We start from the raw sequence: 21,976 nt of genomic DNA on the forward strand, positions 1-21,976 counted from the left end.
TATTATTCTATATCTTTATTTATCTTTGTGTTGGAGGCATTAAATAATCATAGAAAAAAAATGCTAGTCATTCCCTTTCATTAATGCATTGGCGGGAGCAGGTTTTACTGTTCATACCAAGCACATTGATGGAGGAAGCAATTATAACCTTATGTAACCCCTTTGTGGATCACATGACCATTATGTATGCGGAAGCGTGTGTGTGTGTGTGTGTGTGTGTGTGTGTGTGTGTGTGCGCACACGCGTGTGTGCTCGTGTGTGTGTGTGTGTGTGTGTGTGTGTGTGTGTGTGCACGCGCGTGCGTGTGTGCGAGAGAGGGAGAGAGCAGGGAGCAGGAGTTGTAGTCTAGATAACTGCATTGCAGAGCACAGACACTGCCAGCTCATCGGGGGGAAAGCATTAAGATGGATGTTTTCCTAATCATCCACACAATTAAGGCATGAAATGTAAAATTTAGGAATGCAGCAAAAATGATTGTTCATTTATAGAAAAGAGTTACACAATGTACGTGGAGTCATAAATGCCTAGGGGGAAATTACATTTGAAGTTTTATTACCGGTACAATATTTTCTACACACAAGGTTATCTCTAAATTACCCCTACCCATCTGTTTATATTAAGATGAGTGTGATTGATAAGCCAGGTATAAAGCTGCTGGGTCTTCCTCCTAGACTGCAGCCTCTTGCTGCAGCTTTCTGCACTGAAGCTTTCATGAGATGGATTTCTGTGCTTTGAACAGTCCTTCTCGCTAGCCAATAGCTGATAGGCTCACTCACGACAACCACCAATCCCCTTCCTGTTGCTAGGGCTATAATAAGTATACCACTATTAGCCAGCTCCTTGCTGCACTGCTCAGATACCTATTGCATCCTCAAAAAAAGAAAAGAAAGATCAAGCCACAGGACACATTAGTATTCTATACCAATGTATCTTATAGACTGTGTTTGAATGCATTGCTATCTCTTCAGGGACATTGGCAATAGGTTTGCATTTTCATTGGTATCTGGCGGGGCAACAGAAACAATACAATGTACACGTACTAATGAGTGGAATTATAATTGAATAATTTTAATTACAGTATACAATTGACTGCAATGAAGCAAATGCAAAGAAGCAAAAGCAATCTACAACTGTTTTCAGATGTCTGAAAGAAAATAAGGCTATGAAAATAATAGTGAAATAAAATAGGGTTTTTTTTTTTAATAATGAATTTGTACTTGAAAACTTACTTCCTTCATAAAAGAATAAAGGAGCAAGTATATGTGTGGTTATATTCACCGTGGCATCCAAGGATATTCAATGATACTGATGGCTAATCACTGACCAAAGCTTTCAGGCTAGCTGCTAGAGCTAGAGGATGACATGGATACAGGATAAGGACAACATAATAAACTCCCACCTGGAGGCACTGACTCTGATGCTCTGATGCATGTCTTCCTGGAACGGTTTAGGTAGACATCCCAGACAGCTAATAACTTATCTTAACTATAAATGCACCACGTCTCTGTCTGCATGCGTGTGTGCGTGCGTGCGTGCGTGCGTGCGTGCGTGTGTGTGTGTGTGCGCGTGTGTGTAATGCACGTAACTCGAGAACCGTTTGACCCACCGACTTCACATTCGACACGCGATCAACACCCCCGTAGGGTGCAGTGACAGGTATAGAGTCGGTCGGACCCACAGTTCTCCAGAACCACCACAAAAGTCTCTGGTCAGGCTATGCCAGTGGGCCTAATGAGGCCAACTCCTTTCACCTGGGCCAGGCTCTGCCAGTGGGCCTAATGAGGCAAACTCCTTTCACCTGGGCCAGGCTCTGCCAGTGGGCCTAATGAGGCAAACTCCTTTCACCTGTGCAATTTCCAGCCTCTGCCTCAGCCAATTGAGGCTCAACCAATCAGTGGGCCGAATTGATTGCAAAGTACACTTCTCACAGCCAGGTTGCACTCTTCACACACAGGCACACAGCCACAGAGATATCCAGCTATGTGCTGTGTCTGCATCCAGGCTGACAACAAGCCATCGTTACATAGCCAGGTTCCCAAGTTGCATCGTTTCCAAGTAGGCTGGTGGCCGACTGCGACGGGCACGTACAGGTCTAGTAATAATAACATGGATTCGACTGGATTTCTTTCCCAACAGAAGTCATGCATGTAGCCTACTATAGTGTCCCCGCGTGTGCATTGGACAGAGGGACTTCCCAGCATCCGTTTTTGTGAATTGTTTTATTGTCTTTTGGTTTAGTTAGAATTTACAATAGGAATGTGTTATCATTTATTTTGTATGTTTAATAGTGGTGGTTAGAGATCATTACAGGGACCGCCCCCATCCAGTCAGCGTGAGTGTGTTGAAGTTAGTTGGAGAAGGTGCAACCGGAAACAAGGAAGCACAATAAATGTCCTTTTCACATGGTTTATTACCTCTGACGAACAGACAACAGACACGTTTCAGATGGGCCTTCATCAGTGTTGTGCAACCTGTGCACTGCCCAAAAAAGCTCTACCAAATAATTATTAGACCCCATCTTATAGAGAATCTGAGACTGCACCATTATTTCCCACCATCATAACAGCATCATTTTTGTTTTAACCACCCGACATGTGCACTTCAGCAGTTTTACAACTATAGTTATAGTTAATATTTATTCTCTCTTGGGGAAATCAATAGCTTTATGAGGTCAAGGTTGTTTCTGAGGTGGTCACAAAAAGGTCAAAGTTTAAATGCATGTCCATTTGTACACTCATCATAAAAAATCACACCTGTGTGAAGTGAGGGGAGCTCTTATGATCATACATCATCATTCCGGTCAATCACAATTTGTGTCCTTACTTTTGTCTTCAATGTTTGTGTTTACTTTACACAATGTGTGTTTACACAAACTCAAAACTGGCCATTCATTGTCAATGGCATTCAATTCAAGCTGGACATAGGAGGGCCTAGCTCCCCTCAACAATGTGACTGTAGTTTGTCTCACCGTTTACAAAATGACTGTACTAAAAGGCATTCAAATCCCTACAGGGTCATTCTTACATTGAGTCACTGACACACTCATTCCTCATTGCTATTAGAAGCTGACAGGGATGTTGGTGCTCTGTCCTGGGGCAAGAGTGACGACGGCCACGGGTGGACACTGGATGCTGGCACCAGGGAGTGGGGAAGCAGAACTCTTAAGATCTCACATGTGATCCCAAAATGTCATCACGATATTGACAAAATATAATTTCAAAAGAAAAAACAAGCAAGCAAGCAAACATAAGGGAGCATAATCGCTGCATAGCTCAAGAAATATCTATCCATTAGACTAAAGAAAGACATGAAGGAGACTGTATCGATACTGAGGACAGGGACATCTCTATAAATAGGTCTCCCTGCAGCATGAGAGTCTACTGTAGACTAGAGACTACATGATGTGACAAGCTCCCCACTAAAGACTATACTTCTATAATAGAAGATCAGGGAACATCTTGTCTTACTGTGAGACTGTGTTCTGTGTTTGAGCCGGAGGTTCCTTGTTCTCTCCATTAAGCAGTTCATGCTGGCCGAAAACATCATGTAATGTACTGTTTCTTAATGTTAAGTATTTTTCACATGATTATTTTCTTCCTATGCAGAACACGGTTATGATATGGGAGGTGGGGGGGGGGGGGTATATGGACTCCTGTTGTACTATAAAAGATAAACATTATGCATGACTGCTGCCAAATGAATTATTCAGAATTACATTTAGATGTTGTATTATTTATCAAAAATACCACAATGTTCAGCTGAGGGTTTTAAGAAACTATTTTTAGATACCTCTTGTCTCTCAACATTAAAATGTACATTACACTACTCATGGTTGGGTTCAGGCCCCATACATTCTGCTCTTAAAGGTCAAGACATCCAAATTACTATTCTTTTTAGGTTTTCTGACCTCAATTGCGCCCAATAAACCTGAACTTTGAACATTCTATGGATTTTCTGTGGTCTGGGGTTTTCAAAATAATTAGGTTCGTGATTCCACTAATCCCACACACTCCTTAAAATCAATGAAAATGAAGGTCATGAAACCTTTAAAACAACCCATGGCTTAGTGAATTAAAATCTAAGATATTATATATAATATAAGAATTACAGCCTGATACTGATATCCAATAGATTGTGATTTAATTACACCAGAAGTAGTGTAGGCCTACTGTATGGAGACAAGCAAGGCTGGTATGATGAACAAAAGTTGATAAAAAAAAAAGAAGAGATTCCTAAAAGGCATATAATTGTAACATTTTGTCTGATTGTACACAGCTACATTTATAGTAAAAGGACTAATATTAATAAGGATTGGCCAAAATAACTGTCTATTTTAAACAACTTTAAATGCTAAAACTATAGACTTAACTCAGAAGGAGATGACCTTTCAAAATAATCATTTTCTGATTGATATTGTCAATATCAGAATAGTTTTTTTTTAACTTTACAAATGATAAAGATATAGATAATATATTTTTAAAATCTTCATGACGAGAAATCCTTGCCCACCCAGGAATACAGCAGTTAGGGGTCAAGTGTCTGCTTAACTTGACCAACTGCTCTCCCCCTAACGGGCATGATGATTCATGATCATTTGAGCAGCCATCAGAAACTAGACATAAAACAGAATTTCCCCTAAGGGATTAATAGCCAAATGTCTACAATATAAAGAACACAGACAGACAGACTCCTGCAGAGCCACACTGTAAAATAAATCTCTCTATTTTAACATATCACCTGTTGCTTCACATTCACACTTTTGTTTGCTGTCCGAAACCCCATTTTTGCGGTCTCCAAACAAAGTATGTAAGAAATACAAGTGGCTCGAATTGGAGACCTCAACATAAAATCACAAGTTTAACGGTTTTTATTAACCAACTTCCCCACAGAGGTATTAAATCACTGGGTACATGTGAGCAACCAAAATATCAAACAATACATTTCAGTGGTACGTTACCAACTTAGAAGAACAAAGGAGACCTGGAGATGCCGGCCAAAACAGGAGAATGAGGGGGGGCCCAGGCCACCCCCTGTAGGGACATCGAAGCTGTTTTTCGCCCTCCCCTAACTTACAACCAACTAAATAATACGAAAACTATGACTGCCGGCCATCTCCAGGCCAAACTAAACTAAATTAAGATTAACTGAAAACAAGTATTGACAGTGCTGGGACTGAGATGTTGCTGGGTCTGTATCTGCCATGACACTGAGCTGGCTGGCTTTTATAGCAGAGGGCTGCAGAGGACAACTAGAAAAAGTGCCCTTCCGGGCACAGGTCTCCACCAGGTTATCCACAGATCCGTGCAGTTAGAGGTAAAAACACTTTTTGGCCAGTTATAGCGCCACCTTGAGGCTGAATTGAAATTGTTCATGTGGCATTTCGTCCTCGGCCTAGTGGGAATGTGGGTGCACAATTTCAGGGAAATCACGCGATGTGTTCATGATTTGCAGCATTTTGTTTGAAACTGAGCACTCCTGTGAACTTTGGAAGCCAATCTTAACCAATCAGGATGGAGTCTGATAAATCTGAAAGACCCGTTTCGTTGAATGGCTCTAGAGAGACTGTGTACCAATTTGCGTGATGTTTGGACAAAATCTGTAGGTGTACTGTGCAAAAACTTGTTTTGCACAAAGCGGCCTCCTGGTGGCGCTATAACAGGCCGTTCTGGAAAGTTTGGGGCAGAGGTTCATGGTTGGCATCCAGGGAGTGTGTGTGCAAAATATGGCATCGACCGGGTTAACGGTGGCCGAGATTAGCTGTTCACGGACACACGGACGGACACACGGACGGACGGACGGACACGCGGACGGATGGAGTGCAAAACATACTCTCCCCACATGCCTTCGGCCTGGTGGAGACAATTAGGGGAATCTGCTGCAGGTGTGCCAGCCTGGGTGTGTCAGTCTGAGTGGGGAGGAGTGACAGAGAATTAGCACAGACAATGATTGAATGACTGTGTGTGTGTGTGTGTGTGTGTGTGTGTGTGTGTGTGTGTGTGTGTGTGTGTGTGTGTGTGTGTGTGTGTGTGTGATGTCATGGCCACGCGCAACACCATTGACTTCCATTATCAAATGATTCGGCTTTGCATATACATCAGGGTCATGAGACACAATTAAGTGGAGAGTTTGAGACTGAGCGGACGGATGCTTTCAGAGTTATGCCAGGGACAGATTTCTGGGTGATAAATTATAGTAGAGAAGATGGTTATAGTTATTATAGTGCTTGGTGTGAATGCCTCGGCCTCAAGGCTACAAACATTATAAAGGCTAGATAATTAATAAAAGATAGGGTGGTGGTGGTTTCCATGTGGATCTGGGACTTCATATGGCTACTTGACCAGTTAACCGCCATTGGCATAGATCAATGGCAATTGCGCTTTTATAGCGCTTTTGATCGATCAAGCCATAATGCTACTTGCGTTAGCATCGGGTAGCCTCATGTTGTCATGACAATGGATCGCCCATCTTAGATCTCCCTCACCATAATAATAATTCTATCCGTTTCTTTCAATCGCCTGTATCTCCTATTCCATTTCCCAGATGGCATTTTTGGTCAAAACAATGTTTCTTTGATGGCACAGAGCCGACGATGTGGAGCTCTCCAGTGCCCCGGCACTGGAGAGTAAACAAGGCCTGTCCAGGACCTGTTCCACTTACTAGGTTATGTTCACTTCCGGTAGTCTGGAAATGTGGCTTTTCAAAATAAGAGCTCAACTGTGAAAAATGCTGGCGTGAATTAGATCATAATTTATCAATAAATGCTAGCGGTCTAAGTGTTTTAATGATGTCAGTCATCTAATGTAAGTAATCTCTGTGAGATTAAGATTCTGTGTCACCAAAGATGTCATTCTTCTTGTGCTCCATCTCAGCAAAGTCAAATTCTCTGCCTGTCATTCTCTTGTAGATATCCTTGATGTCATCACAGGTGGTCTCGAAGTGAGTTGTGGCGTCAAATGAACGGGAGATGAAAATCTGGCTATTGGAGCCGAGGTCAGTTGGTGCGTACTGGTCGCTGATGCTGACAAACTTCTGCTCGACAGGCTCCAGGAGGTCCAGGGCTGGCTTGATCTCCCACTCCGGGTCAGAGGTCTCCACTGTGGTGCTGATGATGGCGATGTACTTGCCCTGGGCTGCTACCTTGTGAGCATAGGAGACCATGCACACATAGATGTCATGCTTCCTGTTGACCTGGTTCTGAGGGATGATGATCTGGCATGAGTTGATGTCTTTGGTGTTCTTGATGGGGTGGCTCATGATGCAGATGACCCGGATCACCTGGCCCACCTTGGTGTTGCGCTCCGTGATGTAGCTTGGGTCGCAGATCAGCTGCTTACAGCGGGCAATCTCTCCTTCTGACTTGACTCCCACCACCTTCCCGTTCTCGATCACGATCTCGTCAATAGGTTTGTTCAGCATTTGGGTCCCTCCATAGAGGGCACTTAACCTGGCAAACCCTTGGGGCAGCTCTCCCAGGCCATACAGTGGGTAAAGGTACGGACTATTGCCGTATCTCGCCAGAGACTCTCTGTAAAGCTTTATCTTGTTTATTGCATCCAAACAAGGAAGATCCAGGTATTCATCTGTGCGGTAGAGAGCGAGGGAGTGGCCTGTGAAGTCAATAACCTCCTGACCCAAGTCAAACTTCTTGAAGACTTCCCGCATCGTCGTCTTGTGGGGGTCCACATCTTCCATGGATTGGGGGTTGTTCTTGTCAAAGTTGGTAATGAAGACCAGGAACTTTTTGAAGCGCCTTTTCTCAAACAACCCCATTAGACTAGACTGCAGGGCTTCTCCCTCAGTTGAGGGGACTTTGTAGATGGCACCCTTCTTGTAGACGTAGCTGCCCTCGATCACTTTGAAGTCCAGGTAACGTGTCACCTGTGTGATTAGCAGCATACGGACCAACTGACCATTAGCCATGAGGAATTTAGGGATAAGGTCCACATTCCAGTCCTTGCCTTTTCCCATTGACTCAGATGGGCTGCCAGGGATGTTAAAGTGCTTGTACAGATCCTCTAATGGTGTAATGGAGGCGCTTTCAGCTCCATAGTATGAGTTACGGTCCATGTGGAGAACCTTCTTACCGCTCACAGACATGATCCCTGACATAATGCATTCTGTCAGTCCAGTGCCCAAAACAATAATGTCATAATCTTCATTCATCTTTGCCCCAGTAGGAGTTGCCGTTTTCTGACTGGCAAGAATGGCAGTCCGCAACAGCTGGGCTGTTTTACAACCTAATATAGTCAACATGAACTCATCATGACATAGGTGATGACTCTCGGTCGTCCTTTATCCTTAAATGGCATTTCCAGTCATCTTGATAAGTTGATCCTCAGTGTACATCTGGCTATCTCGTTAGTATCTTGTGACACTGTGCCTTTCTTGAATACATTGTTGGCACATGTTTAGAAATATTACCTGGGATTGGAGGTTCTTTTCCCCTGCCTAATATTGAACCAGTTCAGAGTGCAAATTAGGTTCCAAGAATCTAGAACGGAACCAGTTCTAGAACCAATGTTCTTTTGGTGGAAAAGCGGCCACAGCATATTTGGGTGAGGGATAACGAAAGACAACAAAATAAAGTAGAACACACACTAAAAATGAGAAAATATGTATAATGTGTGCTGGGGGAGATTTAACTCCAGAGGTCTTTTCGTTAAAGGGAATATCTGAGTAATAATTGCTTATTTTTCACAGTGGAAGCTCTGATTGAAAAACTAGAAAATGCGCAACTTTGGGAAACTGCAAGTGTGGTTGCACCGAATAAAAAGTGTGTTGTCTGGTTCCTGAAGTGTGTGGAACCAGTGTGTATAGTTTCTGTGTGGGCTCGAGTAAAGTTTGTTAAGTAGGCCTATAGTTTGATTATGATGTATGACAATGATGTACATATAGACCCATTAACCCGTCACAAGGGGCAGAATAGGAATAAATAATAAACTTTTGGGGATTGCTCAAAAAATATTAATAAAGCCGAGAAAGGACTATACTAGTCTAGACTCTAGGGCAACGACACTAATAACCCAAATTACTGTATGTGGGTTCCTCAGTCAGCATCTAATCATCATCATCATCATACTATAATTCTAACAATGTCTGTCCGTCTGTGTGTGTGTGTGTGTGTGTGTGTCTGTCTGTGTGTCAGAAACACCGCCGTAGCTCCTCATTGCCTGCACCAATCGCTCCTTTTGATTTGACACATTCATGATTATTAATTAATTTATTAGTGAATTAAAAACGCACCGGGCGCAGTACCCCCCACGGCCACAAGGGGGGGAAATATCTCACAACGGGTAAGGGCTAGTAATACTATAATTAACTATATAGTTCATAATGAATTTTCTTTTTATGATTTTGGTTTTACATGCAAATAAATATGATGTAAATAATGTTGGTAATAGAATCCTGTACAATAAAATGTCAACAGGTGTTTTCTTACAACTCAAGCAGTATGTTTGCGTGCCCGCCAATTCTGGGCAGTGAGGGGTTGGTCACCAGGTACCAAATTAACTCGAGAGTTTTTAAGGTAGAGCCTATAATATGAGCTTCAATTAGTAAAATGTGCATTGCAATACTTGAAAAAGCATGACCAATGACCATACATGACCAACCTGACAAAAGACTGAGCTTTGAATATATAGGCTAGTATAATACAAAGGCCTGCATGCCATCTAGTGTTGGACATTCAGCACAATCTGACAAACTCTACCTATAAAATACATTTTATTGTCATTCAAACAAAAAGAAAATGTATAATTGTATTATCTTCATCACTTATGAAAGCTTGCAAAAAATATATGTTATAATGGTATACCCGGTATATGTATAATTATGTATATAAAACAGTACAGCTATAACGGTTACAATAATAACAATTAAATAAACCAATTATAGCAAAAATGAGGGAGGTGGTGGGTCAGTTCAGAATGATAATCACTACAGAAATCAGTAAATAAGTTTAACTGTGATTTAATAAACTCAAAACAAAATAAAGTTTTCAATAACAAAATAGTCACTTAATGAAATCAAAATAAAATAAACCGCCTCAAAAGGGATGGGTGTGAAGCTCAAGTGTCCTGGCACTGTCCAAAGCTAACTTAAATGTCCAAAAGGAAATCCAAAATGGAACCCAGTCAATGTTGTGTAGTGGTAAGTCTCCTCTTACCACCCTTTACACCATTACGCAAAGTCCGTCCTCGATCAAAATCCAAACTCCAGGAAGGGAAAGAATGTTTTTAAATCCAAAGGTAGAATCCGATTTCAGGGAAATAATCCAAATGGCTATATGGCAAGACTTCCTCAGTAGACTGTCTGTCTCTCTGGACTGACAGAATCAATCTCTCCAGGTGGCTCAAACAATGTGATTGCCCCTCACCCCATCAGCCAGGTGAGCTGTGGGCGGGGCTTCACAATCACTGCCTGTTGCCATAGCAACACATGTATCTAACTGGTTTCTCATGGCATATAGTCCAGCAGATAACTAGAAAACTCATAGCGTTTGGTAGAAAATAATAAAATACATGAAAATTGTGCATAGCAAACAAAAAATGCATGAAAACCAATGTGACTCTGGGCACAGCATCAAAAGTACACTGTATGACACGTTTGAAAAACATATTCAAGATCAAGACTACTGTATTACAATATACAGTAATGCACCATATTCTCATATTCTCTGCGTATGATGGGAATAAGTGGTCACTGAATGAACAGCATTAATTTGATCATGGAATCTACTGAGAATACTTTCACCTTTTTGCACATTTCTAAAGTATATGATCGCCGCTGCAAACATAAATGGTAAATGGTACATTTATATAGCACTTTTATCTAAAGCGCTTTACATAGATTGTGCATTACATTCACCCATTCAGGCATTCACACACACATTCATACACCGATGGCAGAGGAAACCATGCAAGGCAAGCACCAACCTGCACATCGGGACAGAGTCTTGCTCAAGGACACTTCTACACTACTTCTCGGGGAGCCGATCCGGCCACTCTACCCCTGAGCCACTGCCACTTCCATATTACAGAATGTTCACAGACAAGGTGTCCTGTACTGAAAATCTAAACTAAAGATACTACTTTTAGTATGGTAATTTAACTGTGTAAGAGTATGCTTTCTAGTTGGTCTCCAGAAAAGCATCATCTTCATAAAGGTCTTCCAACTCCCCTTCTCTGCTTCTTTCATCACTGATTTTCCTGTATGTGACATGGTGGTGCAAGTATTATGTTGTTAGTGATTTTCCTGTGTGTGACATGGTGGTGGAAGTATTATGTTGTTAGTGATTTTCCTGTGCGTGACATGGTGGTGGAAGTATTATGTTGTTAGTGATCTTCCTGTGTGTGACATCACTGACATGGTGGTGGAAGTATTATGTTGTTAGTGATCTTCCTGTGTGTGACATGGTGGTGGAAGTATTATGTTGTTAGTGATTTTCCTGTGTGTGACATGGTGGTGGAAGTATTATGTTGTTAGTGATTTTCCTGTGTGTGACATGGTGGTGGAAGTATTATGTTGTTAGTGATTTTCCTGTGTGTGACATGGTGGTGGAAGTATTATGTTGCTGAAGCTATAACTGACAAGCATATCAGATATGATGTGTGGTGCCAATTCATTTGTTTATTTTATTCAATTAACCTTTAAAGAACACAAACGAAGAGTAAATAAGACAACACAATGCTTACCTCAATGAAGCTGAATGAGTTTTCAGCATGTCCCTGCAATAAAAGGAAAATTATTAAGATCACGGATGATAGTGTATTTAATGGCAAATTAGCCACTTAAACCATATGTTGTTGACTGGAGTCTATACCCCCCCCCCCCTCCTGTTTTTCTCTACACCAAAAACACTTTTCAGAAAATAATCGATTTACAAGCTATAGACGCTATGCGTTGTCAGTTTGTACATTTTGCTGAATGTTCCCCTATTATGATATTCCCGACAATAGTATATATTGCTACTAGTATACAGCACAATGGTAAATCTTGAAACACAACATAGAGTTGTTACAGTTTGTAATGGACTGAATAGAGTGAAATACAGTAGATCCTGGCTCGCGAGACTAGTAACTGACTCTAGCTATTTATAACCTAAGAGGCTGCCTTTTGTTTTTGTCCAGGTAGAGAACTAATCCTATATCAGGCAGTTAGGCAGTGCAGTCTCAACAGGATTTGCATGGTACTTACGTAAGGAGACCTCCAGGGGCTGACATGGACCTTTCAGCTCTTCTAGGTGGACACTCAAATGGATTACCGAATGATCGCTTCCTCAGCATTGATTTAACCAGAATCTGTATTAAGCATCAACATGTTAAAATGAAGATCTCCATTTCATCAAGTTACTCTATTAACTTGAGTATTGCTGACATACCACAGCAGAAAGGCTTGGGATCAGTTTGACACAGTTCTGGACATCCTCTTCAGTGACCTCCACGACACTGCAGTGATCTTCCTCCAGTGGGAGAGGGTCTGAACCATGCTCTGTGACCCACTGATGGAGCTGTGACAATTCCACAACATAGAACACCTTTACTATGAAACGCAACATAGACGGCACTGGCCGAAGAATGAGTGTCTACACACACCAAGTGTGTGTAGTGCTCATTTACAATCAGAATGTGAACTTGAACAATCTTCATTACACACTTGCCTCCCTGTTTTACCTTTATTTCAGGGATGATGATTCTTGTTTCAGGATTTTTATCAAGCATCAATTGGATTAGCTCTTTCAAGTCTTCACTTCTGACCGGTCTGTGTAACAAAACACTGAAATGAAGTCCTATTCACCAGATAAATTGTGCGGTACAGCTAACTAGCAAGACATTTTACCAGTGCAAAAATATATATTTCATTTCATCATGTCATTTGGCAGCAGAGAGTTAAATACAGTGTGTCAATGTTGACATGCAAACAGGCTGACAGATCATGCTACTGTCATATTGTGCAAATAACAATATAAAGAAAGCACAACAAAATGCAATTGGGGAAATACAAAACTTTCAGGTATGTACAGTACTGTTACTCTTACGTTTCTGGAAACTCCACAGCCTTATTCTTGATCTTATTGTGCAGCGCAACAATGAATTCGTCATAAAAAGGACACTGCAATGAATTGATCATAAAATAGTTTTAGATTATATATGTGGTATATACATTTTTCATTGAAATGTTACTTTGTAATTCTTACTTACCATGCCAAAGACAAAGCAGTACAGTGTAATTCCCATCGCCCACACGTCTAAGGCCTGTTAAACAGGATTATTAGGTATAATGAAAGGTTCATAGTTAAATCATGGAATACCATTTCAAATGTTTCAAAATCTAAAATCGTTAGATAATAATCGTTAGTCGTTAATAATTATTTATTTAACATTCTATTGAACAGTTCATGAATTTAAAACTGAGAAACAATAGATTTGTCTAACCTTGCCACTGAATCTCTGCTCATTTTCAGACATCACCTCTGGGGCCATGAATGCTGGGGTTCCAGCCGTACTGGACAGAAGGGCATCAGTTCCCTCAAATTCGTTACTGACACCAAAGTCTGCAATCTTCACATGCCCATCCTCCCCCAGTAACAGATTGGAAGGCTTGATGTCTCTGTGGATGATCTTCTGGAAGTGCACTGTAGATGTAAATGAAAACACACACAAAAACATAATGAATGGGAGCAGGAACAAGCTTGTTTATTTTACTACAGGCTACTGAAGGCTCATATATACTTTGTCACTAATATATATTCTTTGTTGTCCAACGACACTTGTCAAAAGGGTTGTGTGATGATGTAGGCCTAAACATTGTACCACAGGCTCAAGGTACAAATCTGATTGTGCTTCTAAACTCACAGTATTCAATTCCCAGGATGATGTCTCTGAAGTAAAAACGAGCCTGCGCTTCTGTGAAAGGGCTGTCTGTGGGCACCTCCATCACTGGACTGACAAGCATGTAAAAGAAGGCAGACAATTTGAGACAAAGATACTGTATAGCTACCACAGGACCTACAACTACAGTATCACTACGCCATACATCTGCAATTTTAGTCTAATATAAACATGGAGAGAACGCAAGGTAAAAACATACCCTTTAATCACCAACTCGAAAGCTAGAGGGTAAATAAACAAAATGTAATGACTCCTCAAATCATAACTCCTTAAAATGATGAAAAGATGGAGTCAACAAGAAAGACATGAATGAAGCCCTACCCATGTGGAGACTGTCTTCTTTAGGATCATCAAGCACCTACACAAATGTGTGTTAATAATCTCTTTCAATGAACCCAAAAGGTATGAAATAAAAATGTGTAATGTTCATTAAGCAGTAGGCCTACAACAATACTTTTACCCCTAAGAAAAGTACCGGTAAGAACAATTTAAAAAAGCGAAACACAGGTGATAGCATTGTCAGCTAGAGTTTAACACAATGTAATTTAGAATAGGAAAAGCCTGTAAGTGTTGAATCATTTTACCTCAATTAATTTAACAACATTAGGATGGTTTAGTTTTTTCAGGATGGCGATCTCCTGATACACTTTATCTAGTGGGCCTGCAGTTTTAGGTAGCTGATCTTGCAGTGCACTTGGTCCTTGAGGAGGGGGGCGTCCTAAAATGTCACACATAGACAGTCAGACACACATCAGGGCCAGGTCTCAGGGGCAATTTGAATATTCTTTAGTAGGCTATTACAAAATCAAATTCTCACTCACGTAAAAATCCACAATGTTTCATCAACTTCTTTTTTGAAACGACTTTCATTGCCTAAAGAAAATGAGATAGCTATAGTAAGTACACTATTGGTCAAAGAATACACAAAGCTACATAAAAAGGGGTGGAACTTACATAGTACTCTTCAGAATCTTCATTGTAAGCTAATTTGACCACACCATATGAGCCCTATGGGTGTAAAATGCCCAAAGGTTAACAAGAATGTGAAATATCTTTCAGTCAGATTAATGTTTCAGCTTCATATTCTTGATTACCTTTCCAATGTTATTCTTCAACTTGTACTGGTTGAGCTGAATACAACCCTGTGGAGTGGACAGGTTTCATTAATCCAGTAAAGTATCTCATGAGTAAATTTGTAACATTTGAATTGATGTCACATGTTGATTGACGTTTCCATGTACAGACCTCTCACCTCTGCACCATCGGAGATGGATACGCGCTTGGTCTCAATGGTGGGCTGCCTGGCCATACGACTACTTCTCTCCTGGAGTGACAACTTCCTGTCTGATAGGCAGGGACGCTGAGGTGTGCTCCTTGGAGCACCGGACCTGAAGCCATTCGGTGGGGTCATCGGGTTGGAGGCCGTGTTCATGGCTGCCACCATATCCGCCATCTCACACTCAGAGTCCAGCTCTGTCCTGTACACTTCATTAGCATTCATGGTAGCTAGTAGTCACTCACCATTGGAATGGCATTGGTGTCACAGAAGCCAGTGTCTTGAATGAACCAAACAGCATAATGCTGGAATGAAACAGGCCTCAGATGAGAACAAAGTAAAAGATTTTATAACAAAAGTATTAAAAATGTACTTAATGTACGTTTAGTAGAAAGAACGTATGCAGAATGTCCCATTTCACAAGTTTTCAAATGCATAAAGATTGTTTCGATGGATTGCATAGTGAGCTTGTAGATTGGCTATTTTCAAATGGCCGAAATGTATATAGGGCTGAAGTGGTTAATTTATGTTTTGTAATAATCATAAAAATCTAAAAAGTAACTAGTAACTAAAGTTTAAAATGTATTCTAGTGGATAAAAATTTTGAAATACTCCAGCAAAGTACCGTAAAAGTCAATAAAGATTGTACTTAAGTACAGTACTTGAGTAAATGTACTTAGTTCCTTTCCACCATTGCTATCGATGGCAGATACCAAATAAACAATGAGATTATGTTCTAGCAACACCTCCTGGCATTCAATGTCTCTTTGACATGACATGCTGCTACCTCAAGTACAGTACAAAACAGGACTGAAAAGCTCCTTATGTAACCTGGGAAAAGCTTTCAGGTGAAAAGTAAAGCTTTTGCGTGCAAATGAAATAAGTCTTTAAAATGTCTTACTATAAAAAAAAACATCTTCAAATTCAATCATTTCATCCTCAAACAAGGAACAAATAACTAACCTTTAGATTCCTGTCAACATAAACGCGTAATTGTATGTACAAGCTTAGTTCCTTGATAATGTAACAAAAGACACATTTCAAATAAATGATTTTTTCTTATTTTACTTACACATAACTGTAGGGTTCTAAATTGGAGGCAAGCGTGGGTTATCTGCATGCTGTCCTCCTTTGTGTCTCGACTCTCAAGGCAGGACTTTCACTAATGAGCCAAGGACTGACTATACAAGATCACTAGTCTTATGGATTAACGTAACTCTGGTCAGGGAGGGTTATTTTGAGGGCAGCTTTCAGTGTTTACTTGTGCAGTAGATGATATTGTTAGGCTCCACCCTGCAGTCGTGGAGCATTCATAAAAATAAAAATAAATGCAGCATAGGCTATAAACTAAGTGTTGTGTGTATGCGTGTGTGTGTACACGTGCAGCGTCACACACACACACACACACACACACACACACACACACACACACACACACACACACACACACACACACACACAGGACATTGTCACATTTGACACCAAACTCGCACACAGCATCTACAGGGCCAGAAGCCCAGGTGATAACAGATATGATAAAGGTCAATGTGACCCCCGGGCCCAGGGGCAGCCACCCCCACGACCCCCCCCCCCCCCCCCCCCCCAGTCTTTTTGAGATTTGAGATCTCTTCATTTATTTCTAATACCTTTGGCAGTAGTACAGGCCCTGCCCCGGCATCATCTACTACTTAGGCCCGCCCATTTGCCATCTAGCTAAAATGTATTGGCCATATCTCTGAATGACAACAAAATTGGAGGCAACCAGACACAAATGATGAGCACCCGGTACGCACCCGTTAGAGAAAGTGGGCTTTGGGAAGGGTAGAAACTAGAAAGCAACTGTATATAGCTTTGCGCTGCTTGTAAGAGTGCGGTGATGACATTACTAGCTCATTTTGATGCTTTGAGGACCATCGAACTCCGGGAACTTCTAGAGGATGAAGAGAAACTAAATGAAATAATAAGATATAGTCAGAAGGTGAGAAATACAAATGAAAGTAAACTTGGTGTTATAATTTATCATTTTGCTCGGCTGTCTTTTTCCCTTCTTTTAAGTATATGATTTTCTACCTTTCTACCAGGTCTTAAAGTATTATAAACTATTTACGAAAATAAACCTTTAAAAAAATGTATGTGATCTTTATTATCTTATCATTTGGTTATTGCAATAATAATAATGATCAGTTTCAGGTACTGAAGAGGGCTATAGAGAACATGCTAGTTTCAAATCACATATTGGCAGAGTCCAGCCTTTCTCAGAAACCAGCTTTTAGAAATACGAAGTTGCTTCTTGGAATGAAGTACCAAGAAATGAAAAACCTTGCCAGCATCATCCAAGCCAAACAAGACCAATTTGGTGAGTTTTCTCTCTCTATCTTTCTCTCCATATACATGCATATATCAACATAAATTTAGGTTGTTGTAACTACACATCGTTATAAATAATTTCAGAAGAAAACTACACCATCCATTCTGCTCAGCGGTCTCTCCTGAAAAAGATAACAGATACTGAGGAGGAGTGTGAGGTAAGGATTCATAGTGAGACTATACATGGATGGTTCAACAAACAGGCATAAATAATCTGTGTGCTGAAACATTTTGGCTGGGACAAAATTATTGTACCTACAAAATGCCATTGAATATACCGGTATGCATTTATTTATTTGTTCTGTTTATTGAATTTTAAGTGGTTTTTTCCCCCTTAACTGAAAAAGTAATTATTTCCAACAACAGATACTCTTTCAAAGATGTGTGGAGGGGAAAACATCACTGGTAGATTTTTTGAGGCACTATCAGAACTACAGGAAGCTTTACCACGTGAGGGTGGTCGTGGTGAATAAAATGCAGGAAATTATCAAGTATGAAAAGGAACCACAAAGATCCACAGAGATTCACAGCACAGGATATTTCTCAGCGGGTTTTCTTGAGGAACAACCCAACACCTGGCACCCTTTGTTCAGCGTAACGCCCATCATTATACCTGCCTTCTACCACCATTCTCTTGCCTCTGCTCCATGCCACCCTCCTGTCCTGCTACCCTTTGTTGACCATGTAAGTAATATCCAACCGTTACAGCACACAGCCTTTAATTTTGATACTGCTGAGCCTGTATGTCCCAGAACGTATGGACATGTTCCCAGATGGCCGGCCAGACCGTTCCGTCTGCAGCGTCTCAAGGTGCAGCCCAGGACACATCCCCAAGAACCACTCTAAGTCTCAATGTGGTTTAATTTGTTTACATCACAGCTTAACTGCTGTGATTAACTGAAATCCCATGCACATTTATAACTGGGTTGCCTGGTTGCAGCAGATAATGATGGTCACACATGATAACAACACAAAGTAATTACACAAATTAGCCACCCCAAAACATCATATTGATGTGATTTTTGCAATATTATTTTCCTTGGGTTATAAAAATCACCAGCTGAGTATATTGGCTCAGTAGAGTGAACTTGAACTGCTCACCTACACTTGATACAATAGCTGTGATTATCCGTCTGTATAGTCCTGTCAAGGTAAACAAAGGACCATGAATGTAATTCTCTAGTTTCGGTTTGTCTGCAGTAATACATAAACTGAAACCAATATTGTCACAAGAAAACCCTCAAGCTTAAACTCTGGTTGTCTGTTTAGCACCAGTTTGTACTTAATTTGGCAAGCAATTCACCAGGTTTCGCCTGACCACCCATAGGATAGGGTTAGCCAGAGTGCCATATGGCCCTTGTCAAGCTCTCCATACTAACTGAGGCATGAAGAAAGCCAAGTAGCTTTACAGGAGATGATTAGCAATGAAGAGCATGTAAAAAGGCTTTTGTTACACGAGAGACTACAGTTACATTTATGTCAGCAAACCCTATTCTCCTAAGTGACTCAAATTGGGCAATTTTCTCATCTGTCAGCTCGTGATTGAGTGCCTTTGAGCTCCTTATGTCTCTGCTCTGTGATGAGCCGAGTGAGATGCTGCTCATTTGTAATTGTAAAAGACGATCATTCTACTGTATACAACATTGAGCTTCCAAATAATCACAGAGAATTATAGCTAGATGAAACATTTGACCCATCGCTGAAGTTATTTTAACATGATATTGCAGGTTTGTCTTTAGGTATTTATGTAGAGTTCATCTAACAAATGGCAGTGTTTAAAGATGGGAAAATGTTATGGGAAAATATGTCTGACCTCCGCTTTTGTCAGACTGAATTTAATTCATGCATTTCCTTTTGGTAAATGAGGACTTTAATGCATTTATTTCTTAGCAGCTATTTTCAATAGTAGTTTATATTATGAAGAAGTACCAGTTAAGAAAATGTATTTTTTTCTTTATTTTTACTGGTCAACCTACTCTGAAAATATCCTTTCCAACAAATAAAGACCTGAGTAAAAACAAACACAAATCATATGGGATTCATTTAAGCCTTTATTTATATATTTATTTGCTAATTTATTTGATTGTTTATTTGGGCTTTGTATACAGTATGTACCCTGTATGTTTACGGTACAATGTAAATGGTAAATGGTGCATTTATATAGCGCCTTTATCCAAGGCGCTTTACATAGATTGTGCATTACATTCACACATTCATCCACCGATTGCGGCGGAAGCCATGCAAGGTACCAACCAGCACATCGGGAGCAATTTGGGGTTCAGTGTCTTGCCCACGGACACTTCGACATGTAGACAGGAGGAGCCGGGATTCGAACTGCCGACCCATGGATCATTGGACGACCTGCTCTACGTCTTGAGCCACAGTCGCCCCAATGTCAAGAGTATGCTTACACAGACAGACATTGTACAAATATATATGCACACTGAAATGTTATTGTTACATAATCGGGGATTATATATATTTATGAGATGATAACGTGATGATTGTATTTATATATATATATATATATTATATGATAACGTGGTTATGCTTATATATATATATACTTATAATATATCGTGAATAGGTTACATTGTACAGAGTGCTGATCAACACTTTCAGTCACAGGTCTGATCTGCTGTGGTGCGTGGAGGCGGAGACCCATCAACCTGTCTGCCCACCCCCTCGTCACCAGGAGCCAATCCGCGCTCGGAGGACCGGCCTGGGAAGACTACTTAGCAGCACCTGTGACATGCAATCATTGGCAGTGTCTCTCAGTCTCCCCATACTGAGAGCACACTGTCCAGAGGAGCTAGGGAATGCTCAAAGTTTCAGAACTGTTTAAAAGCGTAGGCCAGGGGCTATATCTGTGTGGAGCCCCTGAGCTGATTCTGAGCTAATGAAGATACAACTGATATTATAATTATATATATATATATAGAGATATATAGTATATAATATATTTTGATCTGTATTCCTGAGCTAAAGATACAACTGATATTATAGTTATATATATATAGAGATATATAGTATATAATATAATATAGATAAATATGGCGTATGGGTGCGTACTTTTTGTAAATCTTTGTTAGGGCAGTAGTTAGTGTAGACAGTTTAGGTAGATTGAATTCATGTAACATTTCATTTATTGGTTAGTTAGGTAAGAGTGTTGTGTGATACTAGAATAGGGACAGATAGTTTTGATGATTTATTTAAGTTGCCCCATATAGCCTGACTTTTGTGTTGTATTCCAGTTGTATTCTTTATTGTTTATTATTATTATACCTTTTCACTTTAACGTTGAATAAATAACAACTCTTATGTCAGCCGTGTTGCATCCTCTCCTTGATATACCCCTAGACATACAAAGGGGAATGTAACAGTTATCGTGTACAAAAGTCAGAAAAACATAGAAATACCAATTTCCATCCGAAACCTGACTGTTAATTACTTTCTATACATTTCCATACAATTTATAGTACAGATTATTCAGAGTAAAAGATATACTGTATAACATGTACATGTTATTAGTATTATGATCATAGACATGCATGATCTGCAAGACACCCCAACCTCCCACCCCCCCCCCCCAACAAAAAAAGAAGAAGAAAGAACAGTAGCTCAAGTTTTCAGTAGTTTCAGTAGTTCAAGTTTAAATGTAATCAGTTAAAGGACCACTTCACCACTTTTAATAGGTCCTCTCCTCACTAATAATCATGATAAAATGGCACGATCTTTTTCTACTCAGTCTGTGTCTCATAGGAGGGCTGTGGGCAGTTTTCCAGTGACATCATCATTAGGCAGATTCTTTTTTTTAAAGATTTTTTTACATTTTTGTAAAAAAATCTTTAAAAAAATCGTGAGAACGATGGCTTCCATTTTCGCATTGCAACTTTTCAGGACTAGAAAGCCTGCAGTTTCTATTAGCTTGTATTCCCCATCGATGATGTCACTGGAGGACGGTTTCTGAACTACCCACAGCCCTCCTATGAGACACAGACAGAGTAGAAAATAATTGCGCCGTTTTTTCATGATTATTAGTGAGGACCTATAATATGAAGATCGGTTGAAAAGTGGTGAAGTGGTCCTTTAAGTTCAAGTTGAGGTAAATATAAAAACAGGGTTTCTATTGGCAATGTCTGAACTAACTGAACTTTCAGGTTTGCGCTGCTAGACATGATAACATCAAGTGCATTTTTCAGAAAGGGTGGAGACTCACACCCACATCATGGTAGAATATTCTATAACTTTATGTCTGATTTATACGTGGTTGCGTGCCAGTGTCACACACTGAAAATAGCAGCTGTATAAGCTGGCAAATTGTTGTGGTGTGACGGCTATTTTCAGTGCATGACACGATGCTCAAACCAATGGGTAGAGTGGCCGGTAGAGCAGCCGGATGGGAACCATGAGGTTCCCAGTTCGATCCAAGCTTCCCCCAGAG

At 40.5% G+C, this 21,976-nt stretch overlaps 2 protein-coding genes across 2 annotated transcripts; both read right to left on the bottom strand.

Annotated features, from left to right (window-relative positions):
- Positions 1-6,819: 6,819 nt before the first annotated feature.
- LOC310864166 (rab GDP dissociation inhibitor beta-like) lies at positions 6,820-8,163 on the bottom strand (the record flags this gene model as incomplete). The annotated part of the gene is made up of 1 exon (XM_083772749.1): positions 6,820-8,163. The coding sequence occupies one exon, from the start codon at positions 8,161-8,163 to the stop codon at positions 6,820-6,822; it is 1,344 nt and encodes a 447-aa protein (XP_083628875.1).
- Positions 8,164-10,581: 2,418 nt separating this feature from the next.
- Positions 10,582-15,373, bottom strand: camkk1b (calcium/calmodulin-dependent protein kinase kinase 1, alpha b). The gene is made up of 16 exons (XM_083773333.1): positions 15,142-15,373; positions 14,984-15,031; positions 14,844-14,897; positions 14,711-14,762; positions 14,474-14,607; positions 14,211-14,247; positions 14,089-14,110; positions 13,854-13,942; positions 13,434-13,633; positions 13,200-13,253; positions 13,037-13,110; positions 12,672-12,759; positions 12,380-12,508; positions 12,196-12,299; positions 11,694-11,726; positions 10,582-11,207 (listed from the first exon to the last, which is right to left on the bottom strand). The coding sequence occupies exons 1-16, from the start codon at positions 15,340-15,342 to the stop codon at positions 11,129-11,131; spliced, it is 1,398 nt and encodes a 465-aa protein (XP_083629459.1). The 5' UTR covers positions 15,343-15,373; the 3' UTR covers positions 10,582-11,128.
- Between the last annotated feature and the right edge of the window lie 6,603 nt (positions 15,374-21,976).

This window comes from Protomyctophum parallelum (genome assembly GCF_964188405.1).
Source record: "Protomyctophum parallelum genome assembly, chromosome: 9".
Classification (NCBI taxonomy): Eukaryota; Metazoa; Chordata; class Actinopteri; order Myctophiformes; family Myctophidae; genus Protomyctophum; species Protomyctophum parallelum.

Excerpts from the sequence above, each read along its gene's own strand:
- camkk1b (XM_083773333.1), bottom strand. The coding sequence starts at position 15,342 with ATGGCGGATATGGTGGCAGCCATGAACACGGCCTCCAACCCGATGACC. Across the intron at positions 14,898-14,983 it reads TGAAGAATAACATTGGAAAG|GGCTCATATGGTGTGGTCAA; the intron begins GTAATCAAGAAT and ends TTACACCCATAG. Across the intron at positions 11,208-11,693 it reads ACTCATTCAGCTTCATTGAG|GAAAATCAGTGATGAAAGAA; the intron begins GTAAGCATTGTG and ends TGTCACATACAG.